Source organism: Haliotis rufescens, unplaced genomic scaffold (genome assembly GCF_023055435.1).
Source record: "Haliotis rufescens isolate VD_foot unplaced genomic scaffold, xgHalRufe1.0.p SCAF_2, whole genome shotgun sequence".
In the NCBI taxonomy this organism is placed as follows: Eukaryota; Metazoa; Mollusca; class Gastropoda; order Lepetellida; family Haliotidae; genus Haliotis; species Haliotis rufescens.
The window spans coordinates 36,135,659-36,158,864 of NW_025963890.1; the positions used below are offsets into that span (position 1 = coordinate 36,135,659).

Genomic DNA, 23,206 nt, shown 5'->3' on the forward strand with positions numbered 1-23,206 from the left:
ACATCTTCAAGAGAAGCATTCGTTTGGCTATACCGAAATTCACTTTAAAGTTAACGAACCATTTAAACCGTCGCCTGTTTACAGTAACTTAGCTGCAAACTGGAAAATGTTAGTATGCCAGATGCCATCTTGTTGTAGCAGACAAGTCAATATTCGTCATGTGACAGGTCAATACTGATCATGTGACTCGTCACATGATTTTGGGGTCTACTTTGAAATGTTTTGTTTGGCCAAGTGGTAAGGATTAACCAATGGAATTGCAAGATTCTTAGTAGAGGTATAACAATATGTATAATGCTTGCAACAGGCATGGTACAATTTGTGTTGCTATTATATGTACGGAAACACACTCTGTCTGACTAGGACCTACCTCCGCTTCCCCTCATTTCAGATATGAACGTCAGCCTGTTGACATGACCATTCTAGAAGACCCAATCAAAGATGCCCCTAGCTTCTACTTACTGGCGCCGATGGCCAGCTCCATGAAGTCAGCTGCCAGTATGTTCAACACTCTGTCCTGCTATCTACACCACCAACGCTGGATCTGGACCGTTCGTCAAAATGCTGTCACGCCCATCAGCCTGCCAGCAATTGGCCGAGTGCTCATGACTCTAGCTAAGTTAGTGCTGCAAGTTTGTAGTTCTTTTGTCTGTTATGTGTTTGAGGAAGTACTTGTTTCCATTCCTATGTTAATACTTACTTTTATATAGTATACATTTCACTTTGGAATTTAGTGCAAGGAGTTTGTGTTTGGGTTTAATGCTGATTGTGGTGATATGTTGCACACTGCATTAGCCATTCATGTTTTGTTTGTTTGTTTGTTGTTTTACGCTGCACTCAGAAATATTCCAGCTGTGTGGTGGTCTGTAAATAATCAAGTCTGGGCCAGACAATCAAGTGATTGACAACATGAGCATCAATCTAGGTATTTGGGATACAATGACATGCATCAAACAAGTCAGCGAGGCTGACTTAGTCGTCTTTTAGGGCAAGCATGGGTTGCTGAAGACCTATTCTACCCTGGATCATTATCCTTTCAAATACATATAATGTGTCAGTGAAACAAGTGTTTGCATTGTATCTTTTGGGGTCAGTTAATGTAATAAGTGGTTTGTTTTTTATAGAATTCGTCTTCAGGAGGGATTTCATTTTGCCCTGACCAAGGCAGGCATTGTCAACATGATTCTTGAAGTCGACATGAAGGTGAGAAGTAGTCACACTGTTGAGAACCATGGCTGTATTGACGAGCTGTGTTCATGCAAGACATAAACAGGCTATTGACAAGCCTTATTAACAAGCCATATACAGGCTATTAACAAGCCATATAAACACGCCATATACAGGCTATTAACAAGCCATATACAGGCTATCGACAAGCTGTGTACAGACTATTGACCAGTCCATGGACAAGCTATCAACAGGCTATTGACAAGCAATATTAAGAAGCCATATACAGGCTATTGACAAGCAATATTAAGAAGCCATATACAGGCTATTAACAAGCCATATTAACACGCCATATACAGGCTATTAACAAGCCATATACAGGCTATTGACAAGCTGTGTACAGACTATTGACCAGCCGGGACCGCCTCTTTGGTCTAATGGTAGAGCGTCCGCCTGGAGAGCGGAAGGTCCGGGGTTCGATCCCCGTCCGCGTCATACCAAAAGACGTTAAAAGGTGGTACTTGTTGTTACCCTGTCTGGCGCTCGGCATTAAGGAGCTTAAACAAGGACTGGTCAGCTCGGAGTCAGTATATATTGTCTGAGTGGGGTATTCATGTTAAACTGCGGCATGGTATCTCAGTGAGCTAGCACTATAAATCGGCATCAGTCAGGACTAGTACAAGCAGCCACACACACACATACACGTGCATACACGTCGCTATATAAGTGCAATAATCTTGGACGCGACGTTAAACCCCATTTCACCTCACCTCACCTATTGACCAGCCACATACAGGCTATGGACAAGCTATAAACAGGCTATTGACAAGCCATATGTAAGATATTGACAAGCAATGTTTGGGCTGTTGACAAGTTCAGGCCGTTGATTCAGCTGAAATTGACATGGAAGAAGCAGAACCGGTTTATGTATGTATGTTCCTATATTGAAGCACCACATATTAGCTTTGAGTCTTTCTAGAAACATCTCCTTTATTGCGGTGATGTGTGTTTAATGTGACAAAGTGAACATGTGACTTCTTGTTGGTAGGACCTTCAAGATCTGGAAGCTGACGAAAGTGATGCATCGAGCAACCAGCCAGACTCCTGTCTGATCCAGTACATAATCTTCCCTCCTCACAACAAGACCACCAGAGACAGGTATGTAGTCTCAGCATCATGTGCCCACAATGCCCACAATCATGAACTAATCACTTAAAACACATGCTGCAGTGTTGGGGAGTCTTCACATTCTCCGAAAAGTTCTGGGTGGGTTTGACTAGGCAGCGCTTCCTGGGAGAAATCCCATTCGCTGTCTAGGCTGCGTGTAGAGGGGGCAAGGGCCCTGAGCTGATGATGAGCCTAACCAGCTTGCCTGTGCCAGAAGAAGAAGAAGAAGAACAACAACAACAACAATAACAATAAAATAATAACTAAACTAAACTATCATTCTCAGCTACCTGACGCTGCTGGGGAGTACACAACCAAGCTGCCTGTTAGGGTGCCCTGTGGTTGTTCACCAAAGTGGTAGAAGTCTTAAGACCTGCATCACTTCAGGCATTCAAGCTGACGTGTCATGATATGATTAATATGCTGTTGAAAGAGTTAAGCCCACTCACTCACTAACTTCAGTGTGTCCGAGGAAGACATGGATGAGATGGAAACAACGGAGGCTGACGGGGAGCTGCAGATTGTGACTGAGTGTTGGGTGGAACCCCAGTACGGTGTCTCCGTCAACAACACCCCTGAGAGGACTCACTTCAACTTCAAAACACACCAGGAGATAGGAAAATCGGTGAGTACATCTTCTCATTATTACTTTCCTTTCTTGTTTTACAGGAATATTGTTTCAGAACATTTTGTGGCTTTAAAATATAACAAACAAGTTTTTTGATAAGTATAGTGACTGGGATGAAAGGAAAGGAACTTGCAGCTTGGTTTGTTTCTTTGCATGACAAGTCAGAGTTGCCTCCCTTCCCATATTGATTTACACAGTGAAAATATTTGATGGATAACAACTTCTTCGTTACACTGTGATAGTGATGTTTCAGTATAGATCCTTATACTGTTGTCAAGCATGACTGAATATATGAACATGGTACAGAATATATATGGTGGGTGAAGGATTAACAGTAACAACAATTTTCATTCATCTGAGCTATGAACATGAGGAGGTTGACTGACAACAACAGAAATACAGTAACATGATGGACAGAGAACACACGATGAGGAAGTCAATGAAACAAGAAGCCAATAAACTAATTAAACAGATTAAATACTGGTGGGATGGTTGGGAAACTATTGGTTGATGAGTTCGGATGAGGCAGATGGGATGACATAGCCGAGATCTCTGTTGAGAGAAGGCTTGTGGTGGTGAATCTGTCCATCATGTTGGCCTCCATACGGCCTCCATGTGGCCTCCACGTGCTCTCCATGTGCTTCAAAAACTCTCAAACCTATCTCAAAGTTGTTTTTTTCTCTTCAACTTTGAAGTACCTGGAGTTGATTGTACATTGTGGGGCATTATGTGGGAATGACTCTGTTAGAGTGAGCCTCAGACCTATGTGAACATTCCCTGTATCTTCAGGTGGACATTAAACATGTGCACATGTTGCATGCTACACTTGAACATGTACAGATATATCACTCGTATGTGTTTAATGCTGAAGATAGATTTCAGTATATGGATTACCATTGAACATTTGCAGAACACCATGTAGATAATAATTAGTTCAATCTGATGAAGGAACCTTGATCATGTCACAATTGAGGCTAGCTTCATCCATTTAACATGACCAAGACACTCTGTATGGACATTGCCTGTGTAGACATGGTCACAATACTAATACAGGCTGAAGTCTACCAAGGAAGACTCAATCGGCTAACAGATCCTCAAACAATACCAAGGAAGACAAGATCAGCTTACAGATCCTCTGACACTACCAAATAAGACTCAACCAGCTTACAGGTCCTCTGACACTACCAAAGAAGACTCAAGCTGCTTACAGATCCTCTGACACTACCAAAGAAGACTCAATCCGCTTACAGATCCTCTGACACTACCAAAGAAGACTCAATCAGCTTACAGATCCTCTGACACTACCAAAGAAGACTCAATCCGCTTACAGATCCTCTGACACTACCAAAGAAGACTCAATCAGCTTACAGATCCTCTGACACTACCAAAGAAGACTCAATCAGCTTACAGATCCTCTGACACTACCAAAGAATACTCAATGTGCTTACAGATCCTCTGACACTACCAAAGAAGACTTGATCTACTTCCTGATTTGACACTATTTCAACACATCCATAGAAAACTATGTTTATAACGAACACGTTTATAACAATCTGACAGATATAGCGAAATGTTTTTTGGTCCCGTCCATTTTCTGTATATATGCTTTTAACAAACAACAGTTATAACAAACTAAAACTAGTGGTCCCTTTGAGTTAACTGTATGTCTCCATTCTACTATTAGACCAGCATATCATATAACAGACCTCCATTCAAATTCAAAGCCTCATCCATGCATGCCCTGGATATATTTAATCAAATCAGAGTTGTTGTGAGTTAATTTCTATCTGGAAAAGATGTTTTCCTGAGTTCAAAGATAGAAGGAGGGAAGTCATTTGGCAACAAGACATTGTGGTTGTATCTGAGACAGCATGCACTTTCTTTGCAAATCCTGCAATCAACAGACATCTGCACGCTGAATTCACGTTGTTTTCAAACTGGATGTCTAGTTTGTTGCACGATTTTTATTGGACTACGCATAATCTCGTTAGTCCAATCAAAATGTAACTCCATAATTACAGCCTAATTCAGCAAGGGTGGAAACTGGACTTTTACAGTCAGTCAACTCCCTTGTCTCAAGAAGATGGATGGAGATATGATACACTGGGTAATCCAGGATGACCGCATAGGACAGAACTGACTGACAAATTGGTGTCACAAAGACACAGACGCTGTAGATGATGACACATATTCATTGGCTGCAAATATTGCCCATCCTGAAGTGAAGCAGTACTTGCATCTGATGCAAATGTACAACCTGATGTCAACTTGGTGTAGAAATTGTGATCATGATGATGTGGGAAATAAGCATGTCATTGTATCATTTTACTGAAGTTTATTCAAACATTCTTTTCCATATTAGAATAGGGTTAGTCATTTTTGTTATTCTTACAAAAAACATTAACATGTTGACCAGGATCTTTGAATATATGGATTAATTTCAACTGATGTGTATACTGCTCTATGAAGTACCTACTGTCACCTCACAGACAGGAGGATGTGCATTAAGTACACTCATCATTTGTGATCTGCATTGCCTTTTGTAGTAACAGAGAAGGAAATAGAAATGCTATTATCAGTATTTCCTGGTGTAAAGATTGTCCACTTCTAACCATGTTGTTCGTGGCGATTGTCAAATATACTCAGTTTACATTTGTTCATATAAAGATTGCATTAAATATAAAATTTATAAAAAATTATGTATGTCAGAATTACGTTTGCCCCCAAAATGTTATATTATGATGCTGTTGAACATGTCCCAGGGTAAAATTAATTTGGCTTCAAAACTTAAAAGGTTATTGTAGAGGGTAGGTTTTGGTGAAAATTGCAAAAACAGCAAATACAGTCTATTGATAGTTTTATAACCGAGTTTATGATATGACTAAAATGTATATAAATGAAAAAGACTGGCATGCCTCACTAACAGTTAGTTCTAAAACACTCTCCTATTCATTGTTTAAAACATCTTGCTATGTGGACTTATATAAAGCATGATACAGTAAACATGTTTCGCCCAGTGTTAGCTCAGTGCTGTTGCATTTCCCATAAATTATACATTTCTCTTGGCTTTTTCAATATTGACCTGTGTCAAGGTCAATATTGAAAAAGCCAAGAGAAGAAACAATCTGTAAAATATGTAACTATGGATATATAGAAAATGAGTGTCACTTTTTGCTTGCTTGTGAGGCTTATGCAGAACTGCATCAAATTTATCTTCATAGGAAATACTATGTACATCCCACTTTAAAGAAATATAATGTATTAATGTCTGTTGATAACATTGATATTGTCAGACATATTGCAGTGTTTATATTCTATACAATACAATTCAGAAACAAGAGTGTAAATGTGTAATATAAGGACTGCTAGTTGGCTGCATTGTAACTGAAGCAGTATGGGCTGATGGCCTGCATCCATGCTGAAACAAAGATGAAGATGTTTCAGTATTTTATTTTGGGTTCCACCTGTTTTTCTTCTTGTATGGTTTCTGAGTAAGATTAGGTATCTCATGCGTGTTTCTCTGTGGGGATTCCAGGGCAGGTTATATGGTTGTAGTTGATGCTTGTTTCTCTGTTGGGATTCCAGGGCAGGTTATATGGTTGTAGTTGATGCTTGTTTCTCTGTGGGGATTCCAGGGCAGGTTATATGGTTGTAGTTGATGCTTGTTTCTCTGTGGGGATTCCAGGGCAGGTTATATGGTTGTAGTTGATGCTTGTTTCTCTGTTGGGATTCCAGGGCAGGTTATATGGTTGTAGTTGATGCTTGTTTCTCTGTGGGGATTCCAGGGCAGGTTATATGGTTGTAGTTGATGCTTGTTTCTCTGTGGGAATTCCAGGGCAGGTTATATGGTTGTAGTTGATGCTTGTTTCTCTGTGGGGATTCCAGGGCAGGTTATATGGTTGTAGTTGATGCTTGTTTCTCTGTGGGAATTCCAGGGCAGGTTATATGGTTGTAGTTGATGCTTGTTTCTCTGTGGGGATTCCAGGGCAGGTTATATGGTTGTAGTTGATGCTTGTTTCTCTGTGGGGATTCCAGGGCAGGTTATATGGTTGTAGTTGATGCTTGTTTCTCTGTGGGGATTCCAGGGCAGGTTATATGGTTGTAGTTGATGCTTGTTTCTCTGGGGATTCCAGGGCAGGTTATATGGTTGTAGTTGATGCTTGTTTCTCTGTTGGGATTCCAGGGCAGGTTATATGGTTGTAGTTGATGCTTGTTTCTCTGTGGGGATTCCAGGGCAGGTTATATGGTTGTAGTTGATGCTTGTTTCTCTGTGGGGATTCCAGGGCAGGTTATATGGTTGTAGTTGATGCTTGTTTCTCTGTGGGGATTCTGGGGCAGGTTATATGGTTGTAGTTGATGCTTGTTTCTCTGTGGGGATTCCAGGGCAGGTTATATGGTTGTAGTTGATGCTTGTTTCTCTGTGGGGATTCCAGGGCAGGTTATATGGTTGTAGTTGATGCTTGTTTCTCTGTTGGGATTCCAGGGCAGGTTATATGGTTGTAGTTGATGCTTGTTTCTCTGTGGGGATTCCAGGGCAGGTTATATGGTTGTAGTTGATGCTTGTTTCTCTGGGGATTCCAGGGCAGGTTATATGGTTGTAGTTAATGCTTGTTTCTCTGTGGGGATTCCAGGGCAGATTATATGGTTGTAGTTGATGCTTGTTTCTCTGGGGATTCCAGGGCAGGTTATATGGTTGTCGTTGATGCTCGTTTCTCTGTTGGGATTCCAGGGCAGATTATATGGTTGTAGTTGATGCTTGTTTCTCTGGGGATTCCAGGGCAGGTTATATGGTTGTAGTTGATGCTTGTTTCTCTGTGGGGATTCCAGGGCAGGTTATATGGTTGTAGTTGATGCTTGTTTCTCTGGGGATTCCAGGGCAGGTTATATGGTTGTAGTTGATGCTTGTTTCTCTGGGGATTCCAGGGCAGGTTATATGGTTGTAGTTGATGCTTGTTTCTCTGGGGATTCCAGGGCAGGTTATATGGTTGTAGTTGATGCTTGTTTCTCTGTGGGGATTCCAGGGCAGGTTATATGGTTGTAGTTGATGCTTGTTTCTCTGTTGGGATTCCAGGGCAGGTTATATGGTTGTAGTTGATGCTTGTTTCTCTGTGGGAATTCCAGGGCAGGTTATATGGTTGTAGTTGATGCTTGTTTCTCTGTGGGGATTCCAGGGCAGGTTATATGGTTGTAGTTGATGCTTGTTTCTCTGTGGGGATTCCAGGGCAGGTTATATGGTTGTAGTTGATGCTTGTTTCTCTGTGGGGATTCCAGGGCAGGTTATATGGTTGTAGTTGATGCTTGTTTCTCTGGGGATTCCAGGGCAGGTTATATGGTTGTAGTTGATGCTTGTTTCTCTGTTGGGATTCCAGAGCAGGTTATATGGTTGTAGTTGATGCTTGTTTCTCTGTGGGGATTCCAGGGCAGGTTATATGGTTGTAGTTGATGCTTGTTTCTCTGTGGGGATTCCAGGGCAGGTTATATGGTTGTAGTTGATGCTTGTTTCTCTGTGGGGATTCTGGGGCAGGTTATATGGTTGTAGTTGATGCTTGTTTCTCTGTGGGGATTCCAGGGCAGGTTATATGGTTGTAGTTGATGCTTGTTTCTCTGTGGGGATTCCAGGGCAGGTTATATGGTTGTAGTTGATGCTTGTTTCTCTGTTGGGATTCCAGGGCAGGTTATATGGTTGTAGTTGATGCTTGTTTCTCTGGGGATTCCAGGGCAGGTTATATGGTTGTAGTTGATGCTTGTTTCTCTGGGGATTCCAGGGCAGGTTATATGGTTGTAGTTAATGCTTGTTTCTCTGTGGGGATTCCAGGGCAGATTATATGGTTGTAGTTGATGCTTGTTTCTCTGGGGATTCCAGGGCAGGTTATATGGTTGTCGTTGATGCTCGTTTCTCTGTGGGGATTCCAGGGCAGATTATATGGTTGTAGTTGATGCTTGTTTCTCTGGGGATTCCAGGGCAGGTTATATGGTTGTAGTTGATGCTTGTTTCTCTGTTGGGATTCCAGGGCAGGTTATATGGTTGTAGTTGATGCTTGTTTCTCTGGGGATTCCAGGGCAGGTTATATGGTTGTAGTTGATGCTTGTTTCTCTGGGGATTCCAGGGCAGGTTATATGGTTGTAGTTGATGCTTGTTTCTCTGTTGGGATTCCAGGGCAGGTTATATGGTTGTAGTTGATGCTTGTTTCTCTGTTGGGATTCCAGGGCAGGTTATATGGTTGTAGTTGATGCTTGTTTCTCTGTGGGGATTCCGGGGGGGGGGGGGGGGGGGTTATGGTTGTAGTTGATGCTTGTTTCTCTGTGGGGATTCCAGGGCAGGTTATATGGTTGTAGTTGATGCTTGTTTCTCTGTGGGGATTCCAGGGCAGGTTATATGGTTGTAGTTGATGCTTGTTTCTCTGTTGGGATTCCAGGGCAGGTTATATGGTTGTAGTTGATGCTTGTTTCTCTGTGGGGATTCTGGGGCAGGTTATATGGTTGTAGTTGATGCTTGTTTCTCTGTGGGGATTCCAGGGCAGGTTATATGGTTGTAGTTGATGCTTGTTTCTCTGTGGGGATTCCAGGGCAGGTTATATGGTTGTAGTTGATGCTTGTTTCTCTGTTGGGATTCCAGAGCAGGTTATATGGTTGTAGTTGATGCTTGTTTCTCTGTGGGGATTCCAGGGCAGGTTATATGGTTGTAGTTGATGCTTGTTTCTCTGGGGATTCCAGGGCAGGTTATATGGTTGTAGTTAATGCTTGTTTCTCTGTGGGGATTCCAGGGCAGATTATATGGTTGTAGTTGATGCTTGTTTCTCTGGGGATTCCAGGGCAGGTTATATGGTTGTCGTTGATGCTCGTTTCTCTGTGGGGATTCCAGGGCAGATTATATGGTTGTAGTTGATGCTTGTTTCTCTGGGGATTCCAGGGCAGGTTATATGGTTGTAGTTGATGCTTGTTTCTCTGTGGGGATTCCAGGGCAGGTTATATGGTTGTAGTTGATGCTTGTTTCTCTGTGGGGATTCCAGGGCAGGTTATATGGTTGTAGTTGATGCTTGTTTCTCTGTTGGGATTCCAGGGCAGGTTATATGGTTGTAGTTGATGCTTGTTTCTCTGTTGGGATTCCAGGGCAGGTTATATGGTTGTAGTTGATGCTTGTTTCTCTGTTGGGATTCCAGGGCAGGTTATATGGTTGTAGTTGATGCTTGTTTCTCTGTTGGGATTCCAGGGCAGGTTATATGGTTGTAGTTGATGCTTGTTTCTCTGTGGGGATTCCGGGGGGGGGGGGGGGGGGGTTATGGTTGTAGTTGATGCTTGTTTCTCTGTGGGGATTCCAGGGCAGGTTATATGGTTGTAGTTGATGCTTGTTTCTCTGTGGGGATTCCAGGGCAGGTTATATGATTGTACTTGATGCTTGTCTCTTCATGTGGTTTCTGAACCAGAATAGGTGCAAGTGCCTGATGCTTTTATCTCTGTGGGCAGCTCATGGCAGCCAACAGTAAGTTCAGTGATGAGGACTTGATGTGGCCACAATGGCTGCTTGGAATGGATACTTTATGGAGGTGATCCCCTGACAATGTGTGACTCTTGCTCACTCCATCCATTACTGGTTTACTTGTAATGTGTTCAGTTACTGTGATATAGGGGACATTATGTTGCATCTGCAATGTGTGTTTGGGGGATTGTGTGAATGTAATGAGATGGGCACTTACGCTTGAATGAGGAATGATGTGCAGGCCAAGTGATTTACCTCAGCTGTGTTGAATTACCTTACAAAGGTGACTAAGGGAGAAAGAACCTCAAAGTAGTAATTACAAGAAATAGTGGAGAGCCTCTCTCTTTCTCTCTCTCCCCCCCCTCTCTCTCTCTCTCTCTCTCTCTCTCTCTCAGCCTCCTTCCCTCAACCTCCCTGCCTTTCTCCCTTCCTTTCTCCATCTCTCCCTCTTTCCTCTCCTTCCTTCCTCATCCTCAACCTCCCTCCATCAACCTCCCCCTCCCTCCTTTTCTCTTTCCATCTCTCCCTCTTTCCTCTCCTTCCTTCCTCATCCTCAACCTCCCTCCATCAACCTCCCCCTTCCTCCTTTTCTCTTTCCATCTGTTTCTCCCTCCCCCTTACTCCCTCTCTATCTTTTTCCCTCTCTGGGGTGGTCGGGTAGCCTAGTGGTTAAAGCGTTCGCTCGTCACGACGAAGACCCGGGTTTGATTCCCGACATGGGTACAATGTGTGAAGCCCATTTCTGGAGTCCCCCGCCATGATATTGCTGGAATATTGCTAAAAACAGCGTAAAAACATACTCACTCACTCCCTCCCTCCCTCCCTCTCTACCTTTCTTCCACCCACTTACTCCCTCTCTCTATGTTTTTCCTTCCTTCTCCCTCCCAGTATCTCCATCTCACTCACTCACTCACTCACTCACTCACTCACTCACTCACTCACTCACTCACTCACTCACTCACTCTCTACCTTTCTTCCACCCACTTACTCTCTCTATGTTTTTCCCTCCCTCTCCTTCCCAGTATCTCCATCTCAGTCTCTCCCTCCCTCTCTCCCTTATTCCTCTCTCTTTTCCCAATAGCATACAGTTTTGACAGCATTGAATTGTATCAGGAGAAACCAGTCAAGGAAAATGATGTAATACAAAAGTTAATATACCTCATTCAGTCTATATTTCATGAACAAATATTCCAACCACTTGATATACTCATCCCTCGTCTTCCCTAGTAGAACTATGGAGCTACAGTGGAGTATTGACAGGGGATGTCTGATTGTGTCTATGTAATGTGCGATATCATTTGCCCGAGTGTATCAATAAGCTTATACGGCCCATTATCTTTCTATTACTGTGCATGTAACACTACCACTCTGTTGAGACTGTGAACTTTGTCTTATAGGAAGATAAGTGGTGAATGCTACACATTGACTTGTGTCACTGATAGTATGAAGGGTGTTTTAACATGATCGCATGTTGGTAGACTTGTGGTTGGACTTAGAACACTATTGTACATCAAAATGAAAGTTGATAGCGGTCATATTCACCTGAGTTCACCGAGTGCAGACGGTTCCTTTCATTTTGTAACATTTGTAATATTGACCCATTCACACAGAAAAGTTCTGTTTGTTTTCATCCTTCAAGAATGAACAATAGTTTCAGAGAAAATATACTGAAAGATTGTTTTTTGGAACAGTAGATTGTTAGAAGTTTCCTCTCAACTGCATCCCGAGAAGATTCCGGGTTAGAATTGGTCCTCAGCAACCCATGCTTGTTGTAAGAGGTGACTATGCTTTTCGTAAGAGGCGACTAACGAGAATGGGTGGTCAGGTTTGCTGACTTGATTGATGAATGTCATCGTATCCCAATTGTTAGATTGATGTGCAGAATTGCAGGATTGTCTGGTCCAGACTCGATTACTTACAGACCGCCGTCATATAGCGGAACTATTGCTGAGTGCAGCGTTAAACAACAAAAAACAACTTAACAACCCATATCACGTCCATCTGCTGTAAGCAAGAAGTCACTTACTAGTAGAATAGGAGTTGATGCATTTGTTGTTGCTACTTTGAAATGCTTGGACACACCTGTGTAGGCTTATCACGTGACCAGTCTTTAAACAAACACACTTATTCTGAAATAAGAACCGACAGGCTCAGCTAATGCAAGCCCTCTGGTGCACTATATATATTGTTTTGCATAATTATATAGATATACTACTACAACTGTGTCAGTGAGGTGCATGACAATATAGCTTTACACATCAAAGTGACCGTATCGCTAGCTCTCCATAGGGCTTTGATGACAGGACGTGAAGGATGAATATGCAAATGAAAAATAGTTTTTCACATTTTAGGATATTTTCTCAATGAAAGTAAAACATTTTAAGACTTATGTTTTATCTAAATGTGTAGACTCGTCCAAAATGAAACAGATGCAAAACACATGAATGGACTGTGTAGGATGTGGCAATGTGACAGAGGTGGCGGCCAGGAACCCTGGGTAGGAGGGTGATTGCCTTCAAACAACTGAGGCATATTTATATTGTTATTTAGGCATTGATAAACACTGGCGTCTAGTCTAATCAAGCTGGCAGTTAGTATTTTGTAGCTCAGCTGTAAGAAAAACATGAATTTTCACTCCAATTTGCATCTGTTTAAAAAAACAAGACTGAAGTCAGTTGACTCTGCGCAACTGTAATGACTCTAATGTTTTGGTTTGAAATTATTTCATGCATGATTTAAAAACACACAGAGAACTGTCAACATACTGTCCCTTTAAGCTTAAAAGTCATGGTAAGACTGAAGGATTGTTAAAACTAATACTAAATCCAGCTCACTCCATCCCTTATGGGAAACTCTACTTCGCTGCTTGCTGACCATTACCTAATGATAGACAAATAGATAAACGCAGGATCATACACAACACTGAAATTGTATCCAGTAAGCACAAATGTTGACGATGGACCCAGAATTTCTTGTTGTCCATTCCCGTGGGCCGCACAATAATATTTATTGTACCAAATTTTTGACAAGACATATAATGGTTGAAGTAATTATCAAATCTTGCAGGACAGTACACTGCATTATTTCACTACTTTAGAGGACCCTTGTATTTCCTGTTAGGACCCTTGAAATGAATTAATTAGGATACGATGACATGCATCAACCAAGTCACCGAGCTTGACCACCCGATCCTGTTAGTCGCCTCTTATGACAAGCATAGTCACCTATTACGGCTAGTATGGGTTGCTGAAGACCTTTTCTAACACAGCTGTTCACGGGTCGAAGAATAGATAACATGTACATTACAAGCTGAGGATTCTGTGCTGGGTATTCTTAAAATAACATATAATCAACAGGCTGGTCAACATGTAATATTAATATGATGCAGTGTTTTGTGAGATGAATATTGTCTTAATTATATGTAAAATAGAATCATAAGGATGTATCGGATATATAACCCCAAAATTGAAGTTCCACACGAAATTATAAGTAAAATCCAAGCCCTTATGAATGAGCTTTAAAGAGAAGACTGAGGACAATCTCAATGCAAAATATCAGGAAAAACAAATATGTTGTATGACTTTTGACAATTGTATTATCGCCCACTATATATTATCGTGGAATCGGTAAATCTTGTAATCCACACACCCTGTCAACTGTTTTCTTATACAAATCTAAGCACGATATTTCATTGCTTGATTAAATGCAGGACTCGTTGCGATATGTAACGGCTATTCGTAAGTATACATGTTAACTATTTTTAATGATTGTTAACTATTTTTAATGATTGTTTCTGGAATGTGGAAGTGGAATTACCCCTACCTCAATTTGAAATTGGTTAGAAAAGAACCCATTTGTTTGGACGGTGTCCCTTGCCCCAACCTAGATCGTATGAATACTGATTATGCATAATCCAAAACAGGAAGTGATGTAAACCACATAATCCACATGTATCACACCACAAAATAGTGATACCGTGATAATATAGAGTTGCCCACCCTTGAGAGTCACTACGGACAGGTACCTTGAATACAGAACTTGGTGAAGAAAAGCAGCATTGATCAATCCTAATTGACATTTTGTGCTTAGTAAGCATTCGCCATTGCAGTCCATTATAAATGAACTGCCGCAATAATATAGTGTACCATGCTATATCAGGGAAAAAATGTCCAGGTTAATATTATCTAACTACTACTATGTAGTTGCCTATACTTTGGCAGAGGTTGTTACTTGCAGAGTAGTAATTAGCATTCTTGTCTACAGTCTGGCACTACATGCAATTCTGTGGTTGTCTACAGGACAGCACTCCTAACAATCAGTTTGTCTGTCATTTGGTCTGATGCGAATGTTAATGTATGTTTATTTATGAGTCATTAACTGCCAGATATATTTACTGCTTTAATACAAACTTAAAGTGTAGTCCACCTTTAAAGTTGCTGGATTAACTAATTAGATGTGTTTTGCAGTCACTCTCAGTGAACCGTCAAGCTTCTGTTAGACTAGGCCCTAGCAACCTATGCTGACGGGAATCGTTGCTCATAATATCAATCACTGGATTGTTTGTTGCAGACATGATTATTTACAGGCTGTCATAAAAAAGCTGTAATACTGCTGAGTGCAGTGTTAAACAACAAAAACAAAAACACTGATAATTTGATGGCTTGAAAATGTTACTGATTTTGTCTGTAAATTCAAATGAAGACTTATACAGTGATCGAAATGTGGATTATTCTCCTCAGTTATATTCTTTTGTTGATTTTTACCTTCTTAGTTTATCTCCGATAGTATTCTGTGACTGCTTTCATTTCTGAACCTGTAATTATCACAAAATTATATTCATATATCGCAAGGTGATACATTTTGCCATTCTCAGTACACACCCCTTTATGAAATACACATCTTATACGAACACCCCCGACCAGCATGACGTGCGAAATCCCCTCCACGTTCAACTCTATCTCTCCCCATTGTGTTTGTATCTTATCTCGGAGACAACAAAGCTGGCCGGTCTACCTTTGACCGCCCTGGCCAGCCATGTGACTGATGTAGATTTCACCATTGACGTCTTGTCTATCACATGCTGATTGTCAATAGCATGTCTTGCCATGTAACAGGTGATATCTTTCATAATCACACCCCTTGTCCTTGGATGCAGCTGATAGCAAATTGAAATGTTTCTTGGACATGCTGTGTATCCAGATGTATTGTGGCTTGTTTTTAATTTTGTTGTTTTTAACTATAGAATGTTGCTAGCATGGAGTTGTTCATTTACAATACTGTGGCGTTGTATCTGAACGAAACATCTAATCACAATGAAATTTCACATCATGAATAAACAGCATGTGATGCACGTGTACGCAGAAGCCAAAGTGTGTGCACCTGTAGGGGAACTCACAATCACTAATGCAACTGAGATAAGCATACGCTTAAAAATGCTTCCCAGACAGTATCACAAATGAACAGACAAAATGGCCAATTGTGAGTAAGATAGACAAGGGCACGTAGATATCACAAGTTGCCCAAATGTTTGGCAAGTCAAAAAGTGTACCATATTCGATATAATGAGCACCCCGCTCTTATAAGCACCCACGGCAGTATTTGCTAATATATTGGCTAGTGAACATTCCCAATTAGCCATTCTTCCGACTGATCAATGTACACAAAACTTATTTATTTGTGTATACTACACACTCGTTTGTTATATACACCCTTAATTATGGGCAGTTGAATTCTGGAAAAATATCTGTCGTATATAAACATTTCAGGGTGTCAGGAAAAACCACAAAATTTAGGATCTTTCAACTGTGTTTTTTTCACCAAAATAATATTCTAATAAGAGCCCCCTATTTCTTGTTTACAGAGAGCCCTAGGTGCTTATTATGTCAAATTCGGTAATTTCCTTTGTATTATTGTCAGCTGGAGAGTATTGACTAATTCACACACTGATGGGTTTTGAATGACAAAAGCACACATTGTAAGTCTTTTATCTGTGTTACGATTAGTAACACACACAATCCTATAGGTATTCCTCAATCTGGTGTAGATGCATCTGTTAAGCATCTACAGGTGCTTTGTTGTCTGGTCCAGATGGTAAACCCACAGTACCATGCGTGATAGTGATCAGATAGGACGTATTGACAGAAATTAGCATCTCAGTCAGCCAATTAGTTTGTGATGTGTGTCATATAATGCCCTAGTGACCTAGTCATAGTCATGGGCTTTGATTGATGTGTCATGTCAACGATGAAATGTACAGCATCTGAAATAACAGCCTGCCCTTTAGTGTCTAGTAATATTTCAGACGGACTATTAATCATTCAAGTATCTTGTCTTATATTTTCACATAGTCACTGATAGATGTTGTGAACTTATCTGAGGGGCTGCTCTTCTTATGTTATGGCTGAGAGATGGTTTGCAAGGGTTGAAATAAATGTGGGTAGGACAATAAAAAAGAAATATGTTTTATTATGTAGTTTGGTAGGTTTAGGGGTACATAATGAATGTGACTCTCTTTAAAGGACAGGATGTTACTATTTTACTGCAACATGAGCATGTATTTACTTTTTGTGCTCTTAATAAGTTATGTCACAGTTTAACATGAATACCCCACTCGGACACTGTATGGTGACTGAGCCGACCAGTCCTTGTTTTATCCCCTTAATGCCGAGTGTCCAGCAGGGTAACAAGAGGTAGCATCTTTTAAAGTCTTTTGGTGTGACATGTCCGGGATTCAAACTCTGACCTTCCGCTTTCCTTGGCAGACGATCTACCACTAGACCATAGAGGCTGTCTTTTTCTGATACTGTTTTGGCTCTCTAGTCTGCTAGTCGAATTTGGAAACCGAAAAATATAAAAATGTCACCTTACTGACTTCCAAATCACTATTGTGGCTACTTCATCGCTGTTTTGATGTGTACATAAACTAGCTATGGGACTGCATGGTCAGTTACAAATAACATACCTATCAGACGAGAATAGATATTGGTATGAAAAGATTTAGAAATTTTCATGATACCTGTCACCCCGGGGCTGCATGATTCACCTCAGTATTGGTACAATGCCAGACTTTGTACCATGATATAAGTATCGCATGAAAAGGTTACAAAGACAAGTTCCTTGCAAATTTCAATTCCTTGAAGACCAACTTGCTCTCAGAATCAACATGATGTTCAATGCAATGATGAAAGTTTCAAATCTTATCCCATTAGCTCTCCTGTTTGCTTGTCCACAACACTGACATTTTATCTTGGTCTGTTTTTCTGAGTCCGGGGGAGGAATGTATCTGTGTCTTAAACTATTTACGAGTCCAGGTGACTCTTGGTAATACTTTTGGGTTTTTTAAAGACATGGTTCTAAGTTAGCAACATATGGTACTCTTCACTTGATTTCCAAGACAAGAATTTTACTGTTGTGATATCACTTCACATGCTCAGAAGCCTTCAGCCTATTATAAGATTGTATGTGTATAGGACACAAACTGTTGCATCCAGTAAAACCTTGCATGGGGGTCCCAGGCTGACCAGGCTGACCGTCTGCAGACTGTCCAAACAATTAACGTCATGGCTCTACTCGCTCTGTGACCATAAATTTATGGTTGGATCACGTTATTTGATTAAAGAGAATCAGAAATAGTCTGAATGTCAAATGGACGTATTTTGGCATCCGATACTTTGATGCGTAATGTTTTGGTGAATTGTCACAATTCACCTCTATGGATCAATGCCTCCAGAATTAGCCCCTACCATAGGATTTGTCTACCCATGAATGCATTCAAGATTTTGTTCTATAGCCATTTTCAAAAACTAATGTGTATAAAGTTTTGCAATAACCCAGCTTTTGTATTATTTGTATAGCAGTACTTTACCACTTGCCACTAAATAAAATGTTATGTCTGCTTCTTTGATACTGAAGAATGTATCCCGGGAACACAGGATACAATAGTCTGTAGATTATTCCACTTCTGTTTACAATCAGTAGATCAACTGACAATAAGATGCAGACAGAGACATAATGGGTACCGCCCTCAGGAACACACTAGCCCTCTCACACCTGTTACCCCCAAAAACCTAACTGCCCCACTATGTCGGAAAATTACTTCGCAATCTCATAGAATCTATATACACACACAACACAGAATGTAAGGAATCCAAGGATACCAACAAACCTTGAGCGTCAAAAGAAACAGGAAGTAATACTTTGGGGGATGCAAAGGGAGATAACTCCATAATCATATGCTATGTAGACCACGATAAAATATTGCTGAAAAGATGACTTTACAATACTATTACTATTACAACAAGCCTAAATTAAGCAGGCGTGTGAGTTAAACACAAATTGTTTGATTGCAACAACCCAGCAAACATGGAGAGTTTCACACAAAAACTGTGCTAAATATCAAGTCTTTGAATGGCATTTAGAAGTGAATTCACATAAGAGAGAGAATTTCTTGATATCAACTTCTTCATTAAGAGAAACACAACGATCCGGAGTATATACTTCTCCTTCATCAGGTGTTGACTTCCAGTTGTCCATTGCTAAGCACCTAAATATCTGTTGGTTTCCCTCGTTAAGTTTCCACCTGTGTTATCTTATTACTTATGTCCTTCTTACAGGTACATATATATATTCTCTGCTTTATAGCATTTATTTACCTAATGAAGGAGTAAGTATATGCTCCGAAATGTTGTGTTCCTCATAATAAAGAAGTTGACATCCATCAATTCTCTTATGTGCAAAATGTGTGTTCACATTTGCGATACATGTCATATTGTGACTGAAGTATTGCGATATGTATCAACGCATGAGGTAGGCGTATCATGACACATTGTTTAGCATCCATTCTAAATTTGAATGTATGTTGAGTGTGGTTAAAACCCTGTGTCATCACCAAGAACTTGAGCCATTCACAAGCTGAGAAAAAGTTGCCGACGGCGGCATTTGTTTGAGGTGCCGCCATCATGTGCCTGTGTCGGCTGGACCAGTGGACTTCATACTGATCTCACATGGCAAGAGCATCTTGTACCAACATTCATAGATAGCACTAGACAGACAACACAATCAACACAACCTATCTCCACTCAAGGAGTAGCAGATAAACAAATCACAATGGTGGAAATGAACATTGAAACATGATCCATCTTGTTATTGGGAAACTTCATATCAGTGACTCACCTTGTCAATCTGAGGAGTTAAATAGATATGAAAATATTTTTGAAAAAATTTATAATTTTAATAAATTGATCCAAAAGTTGGAGAGGGTAAAATGTTGCATTTATTTTTTAATCTATTTGTTCTACTACTTCTGCATGATTAGCATGCCCGTAAGTGTGTAAGACCTCTGTAGTCCTTATAATTCCCGCGAATGCAAGACCTCTATTACTTCATTGCCATAAATCCTGTAAGAAAACATACAATTTTATGGATAACAACTTCTGCATACAGCTATATGCAATAAACCCGAACTTGTATGTTTCTTACTGAATCACCAGAATGACAATAAAACAGACAATAAATCCATGGTTTTTGGCCGTCATCAAACAATAAAAATCTTCAGATTTTCAACAGAATTCTTCTACCTTTTCTGTGTGTATGTCATGTTTTGTCTATCATTTTGTTAAGACAGTGATGGTGAAGGCATATACTGACTGAAATTGTTGACCCAAATAACAAATTTGGTTATTGTATTAAGGTTTGTAGTTGTTTCTTGTTACAAAGTACTTTCTTTATAGTCATTTTGCATAAAACATTACCTGGAATTATGCTTATATTTAGCCTGAAGATGTTGTATTATCTTGAGATATTCAAACATGGATTATAGTGATCAGATTTCCTGCTGCCTGCTTTATTTAGCACACCTTGTATTGTGTCAGTGAATAAGAGGGCTTTGGTGCGTGGTTTGGGACAGATGCCTAAAAGATATCAGTTTTATTTTGCAAATTCACTAGTCTGCAAAACTGATAACTGTAGACTTGAGATCTGCCTAATGTGGTTTGTTTGTCCATTTTTGTTTGTTTGTTGTTTAACGCCGCATTCAGCAATATTCCAGCTATATGACGGCGGTCTGTAAGTAATCGAGTCTGGACCAGACAATCCTGCAATTCTGCACATCAATCTAACAATTGGGATACAATGACATTCATCAATCAAGTCAGCAAACCTGACCACCCGATCTCGTTAGTCGCCTTTTACAACAAGCATTGTCACCTCTTACAACAAGCATGGGTTGCTGAGGACCAATTCTAACCCGGAATCTTCACATGCAATTGGTATACGATGACATGCAACAACCAAGTCAGAGAGGCAGACTACCTGATCCTGTTAGTCGCCTTTTACGACAAGCATGGGTTCCTGAAGAGCAATTTTAAGCAGATCTTCACAGGTTTCTTATGTGGTTGTCAACATAGAAATGTCACTAGTCCTTGTTGAAGTGTCCTAGTCTCTGAGACTGCCTCCGTGGTATAGTGGATAGAAAGAGAGAGCGGGAGGTCAGTGGCTCGAGCGCTGGCTGCATCATACCAAACAATGTTAAAAGATGGTACTTATTGTTACCCTGCCTTGCACTCGGCATTTGGGGGATAAAACAAGGACAAGTCAGCTTTGAGTCAGTATACTGTGCCTGAATTGGGTATCCATGTTAAACTGTGGTATGGCATGATGCAGCCAGCGTAAGTCTAGACTAGTACAAGCAGCCACACACACATGCATGCACATCCCTACAGAAAGGGAATAATCTTTAACACAGAGTTGAACTCCATTTCACCTCACCTGCCCTAGTCATGGTCCCAACTGTCGAGCCCTGACTTTCGCCATTCCAGCCTAGAAACTGAAGCCAGAGGCAACAGTAGAAATGATCATGTTCTTGGATATCCCATCCACTGAGAGATCATACAAGCACATGTAACTCGTGAAGGTACGGGGTAGAAGAGGTCTTCAGCAAACCATGCTTGCTGTAAAAAGCCGTAAAACGGGATCCGGTGGTCGCTGACTTGGTTGATGCATGTCATTGTATCCTAATTGCATTGATCGATGCTCATGATGTCAATCACTGGATTGTCTGTTCCAGAATACCGGTAGATTATTTACAGATCGCCGTCATATAGCCGAATTATTGCTGGGTGCGGCTTTAAACAACATAGAAACAAAACAAAACCAGCTCATGTCACTAATCCTTCAGGTGTCAAGCTGTTTGTGTGTGTTCTTTACAAATTTATTGAAATATCTGCTTATTCTTGTCATGTATTCACACATTTATACTCAGGTATATGCACGCTCGTGTGCCATGCCAAACACAACGGTACATGGAAGGAAGCCATCATAGTTTTACTCAGACAACGCAGAGATACATGACGCCATCATATTGTAATGAGTTAATGTGTACTTTGGAGATTGCGGGAAACTGTATCACACAAGATGTAAACAACTACAAGTAGAATACACTACAATTTTAATTCTCCATAGAGTATGTGCCACCATTTAAAAGGGAAAGAACATTTAGCTGTGACTTTCTTTTTGAAACCAGCATACTTTAATGATATAAATAGCACATTTATTCCCAATTTTCAGGTAAACATTATTAGAGAATTGGCAGTGGAGGCCATTGTCCACATATTAACTACAACAACAACATCCACATACCCTTGCCTGGCTTCATAAGTGGCTTGTTGTTTGCACAGATAATTGATCAATACTTTCCTAAAGCAATAAAGTCCATCGTCATAATTTTCATTTCAGTTATCAATAAATTTCTATGATACCTGTTTTCTCAGTTATATATCTGTGAAGTTAGACCCTTCTTTTGTTAATTATTCTCATTGATTATTTCCAATTCATAATTTCAGATCTTTAAAGTAACAATTGAAATTAAATACTGGGTACACTGTTATATCTTTGTCTAAGATTTGAAAACAAATGCTGTAAACTTTACTTTTCTACATTTGATTAAAATTAAATAGTTGCTGTAAATTCATCTTATATTTGAAGGAAAACTGCAATAAACGTTATTTTTCTCAGATTTGAAAACAATGGCATTAAACTTTACTTTTCTACCACTGATCGATATTGTATTTACTGCTGTCTATTTGTCATAAATTTGAAAAATTGAAGTGAACTTGAATGAAATGTTTGTCATGAGTTAGTGGTGACTGTGCAGGACCCATCAGGTCCTCACTCTGTGTGATAGATTAGTAGTAGGAGGCCTAGCTACACTATTGTTACAGTGATAAGTATTGCTACTTACACGTGGATGTGTTTGTTGGAGAGGGGTGGTGGTGTTTGCAGTAGTACAAGTTCAAACACAGCTAGTGATGAGAATAACACCCCATTGTACCCATGATAACTTAGGGGGAGCTGAACTCCTTCTTGATCCTTTTGTTTACATTGCCCTTCAATTTGTTTCTCCATGATATCAGATGCACGATGACCCCTTATCTTATACCATGAGCTGCCTTACCTTAGTAGGTTAGATAGGCTGTGGAATGTTCTATTTTCTTGATTATGAGTTGTTTAATAAGTTCTAAATGATGAGATTTTATGTGGAAATGGGTGATATGTGTCCTTGTGATATTGAATTGTTTATAATTAATATTTCACCTGAGTTGCACCTGAGCAGTGTCATGACTTGACCCACCCACCTACCCTTTCTTGAAATGGTTTAACCCATGCCCCCTGAACAATAATAGTCCAAACTGCCGTGTCAAAGTGCAAAGTCACAATCTTTGAGGCCCATAAAATTGCCTTGAGTCTCATCTAGCGTCAGTCAAGGGATTTCT

At 40.3% G+C, this 23,206-nt stretch overlaps 1 protein-coding gene across 3 annotated transcripts in view; it reads left to right on the forward strand.

Annotated features, from left to right (window-relative positions):
* Positions 1–23,206, forward strand: part of LOC124121185 (KICSTOR complex protein SZT2-like) — a 162,020-nt gene that overhangs the window by 26,969 nt on the left and 111,845 nt on the right. For all 3 annotated transcript variants that reach the window (XM_048399868.1, XM_048399869.1, XM_048399870.1), the window contains exons 17-20: positions 392–619; positions 1,125–1,203; positions 2,216–2,325; positions 2,797–2,959. In XM_048399868.1, coding sequence (XP_048255825.1) covers positions 392–619; positions 1,125–1,203; positions 2,216–2,325; positions 2,797–2,959 — 580 coding nt within the window. The remainder of the gene's footprint in view (positions 1–391; positions 620–1,124; positions 1,204–2,215; positions 2,326–2,796; positions 2,960–23,206) is intronic.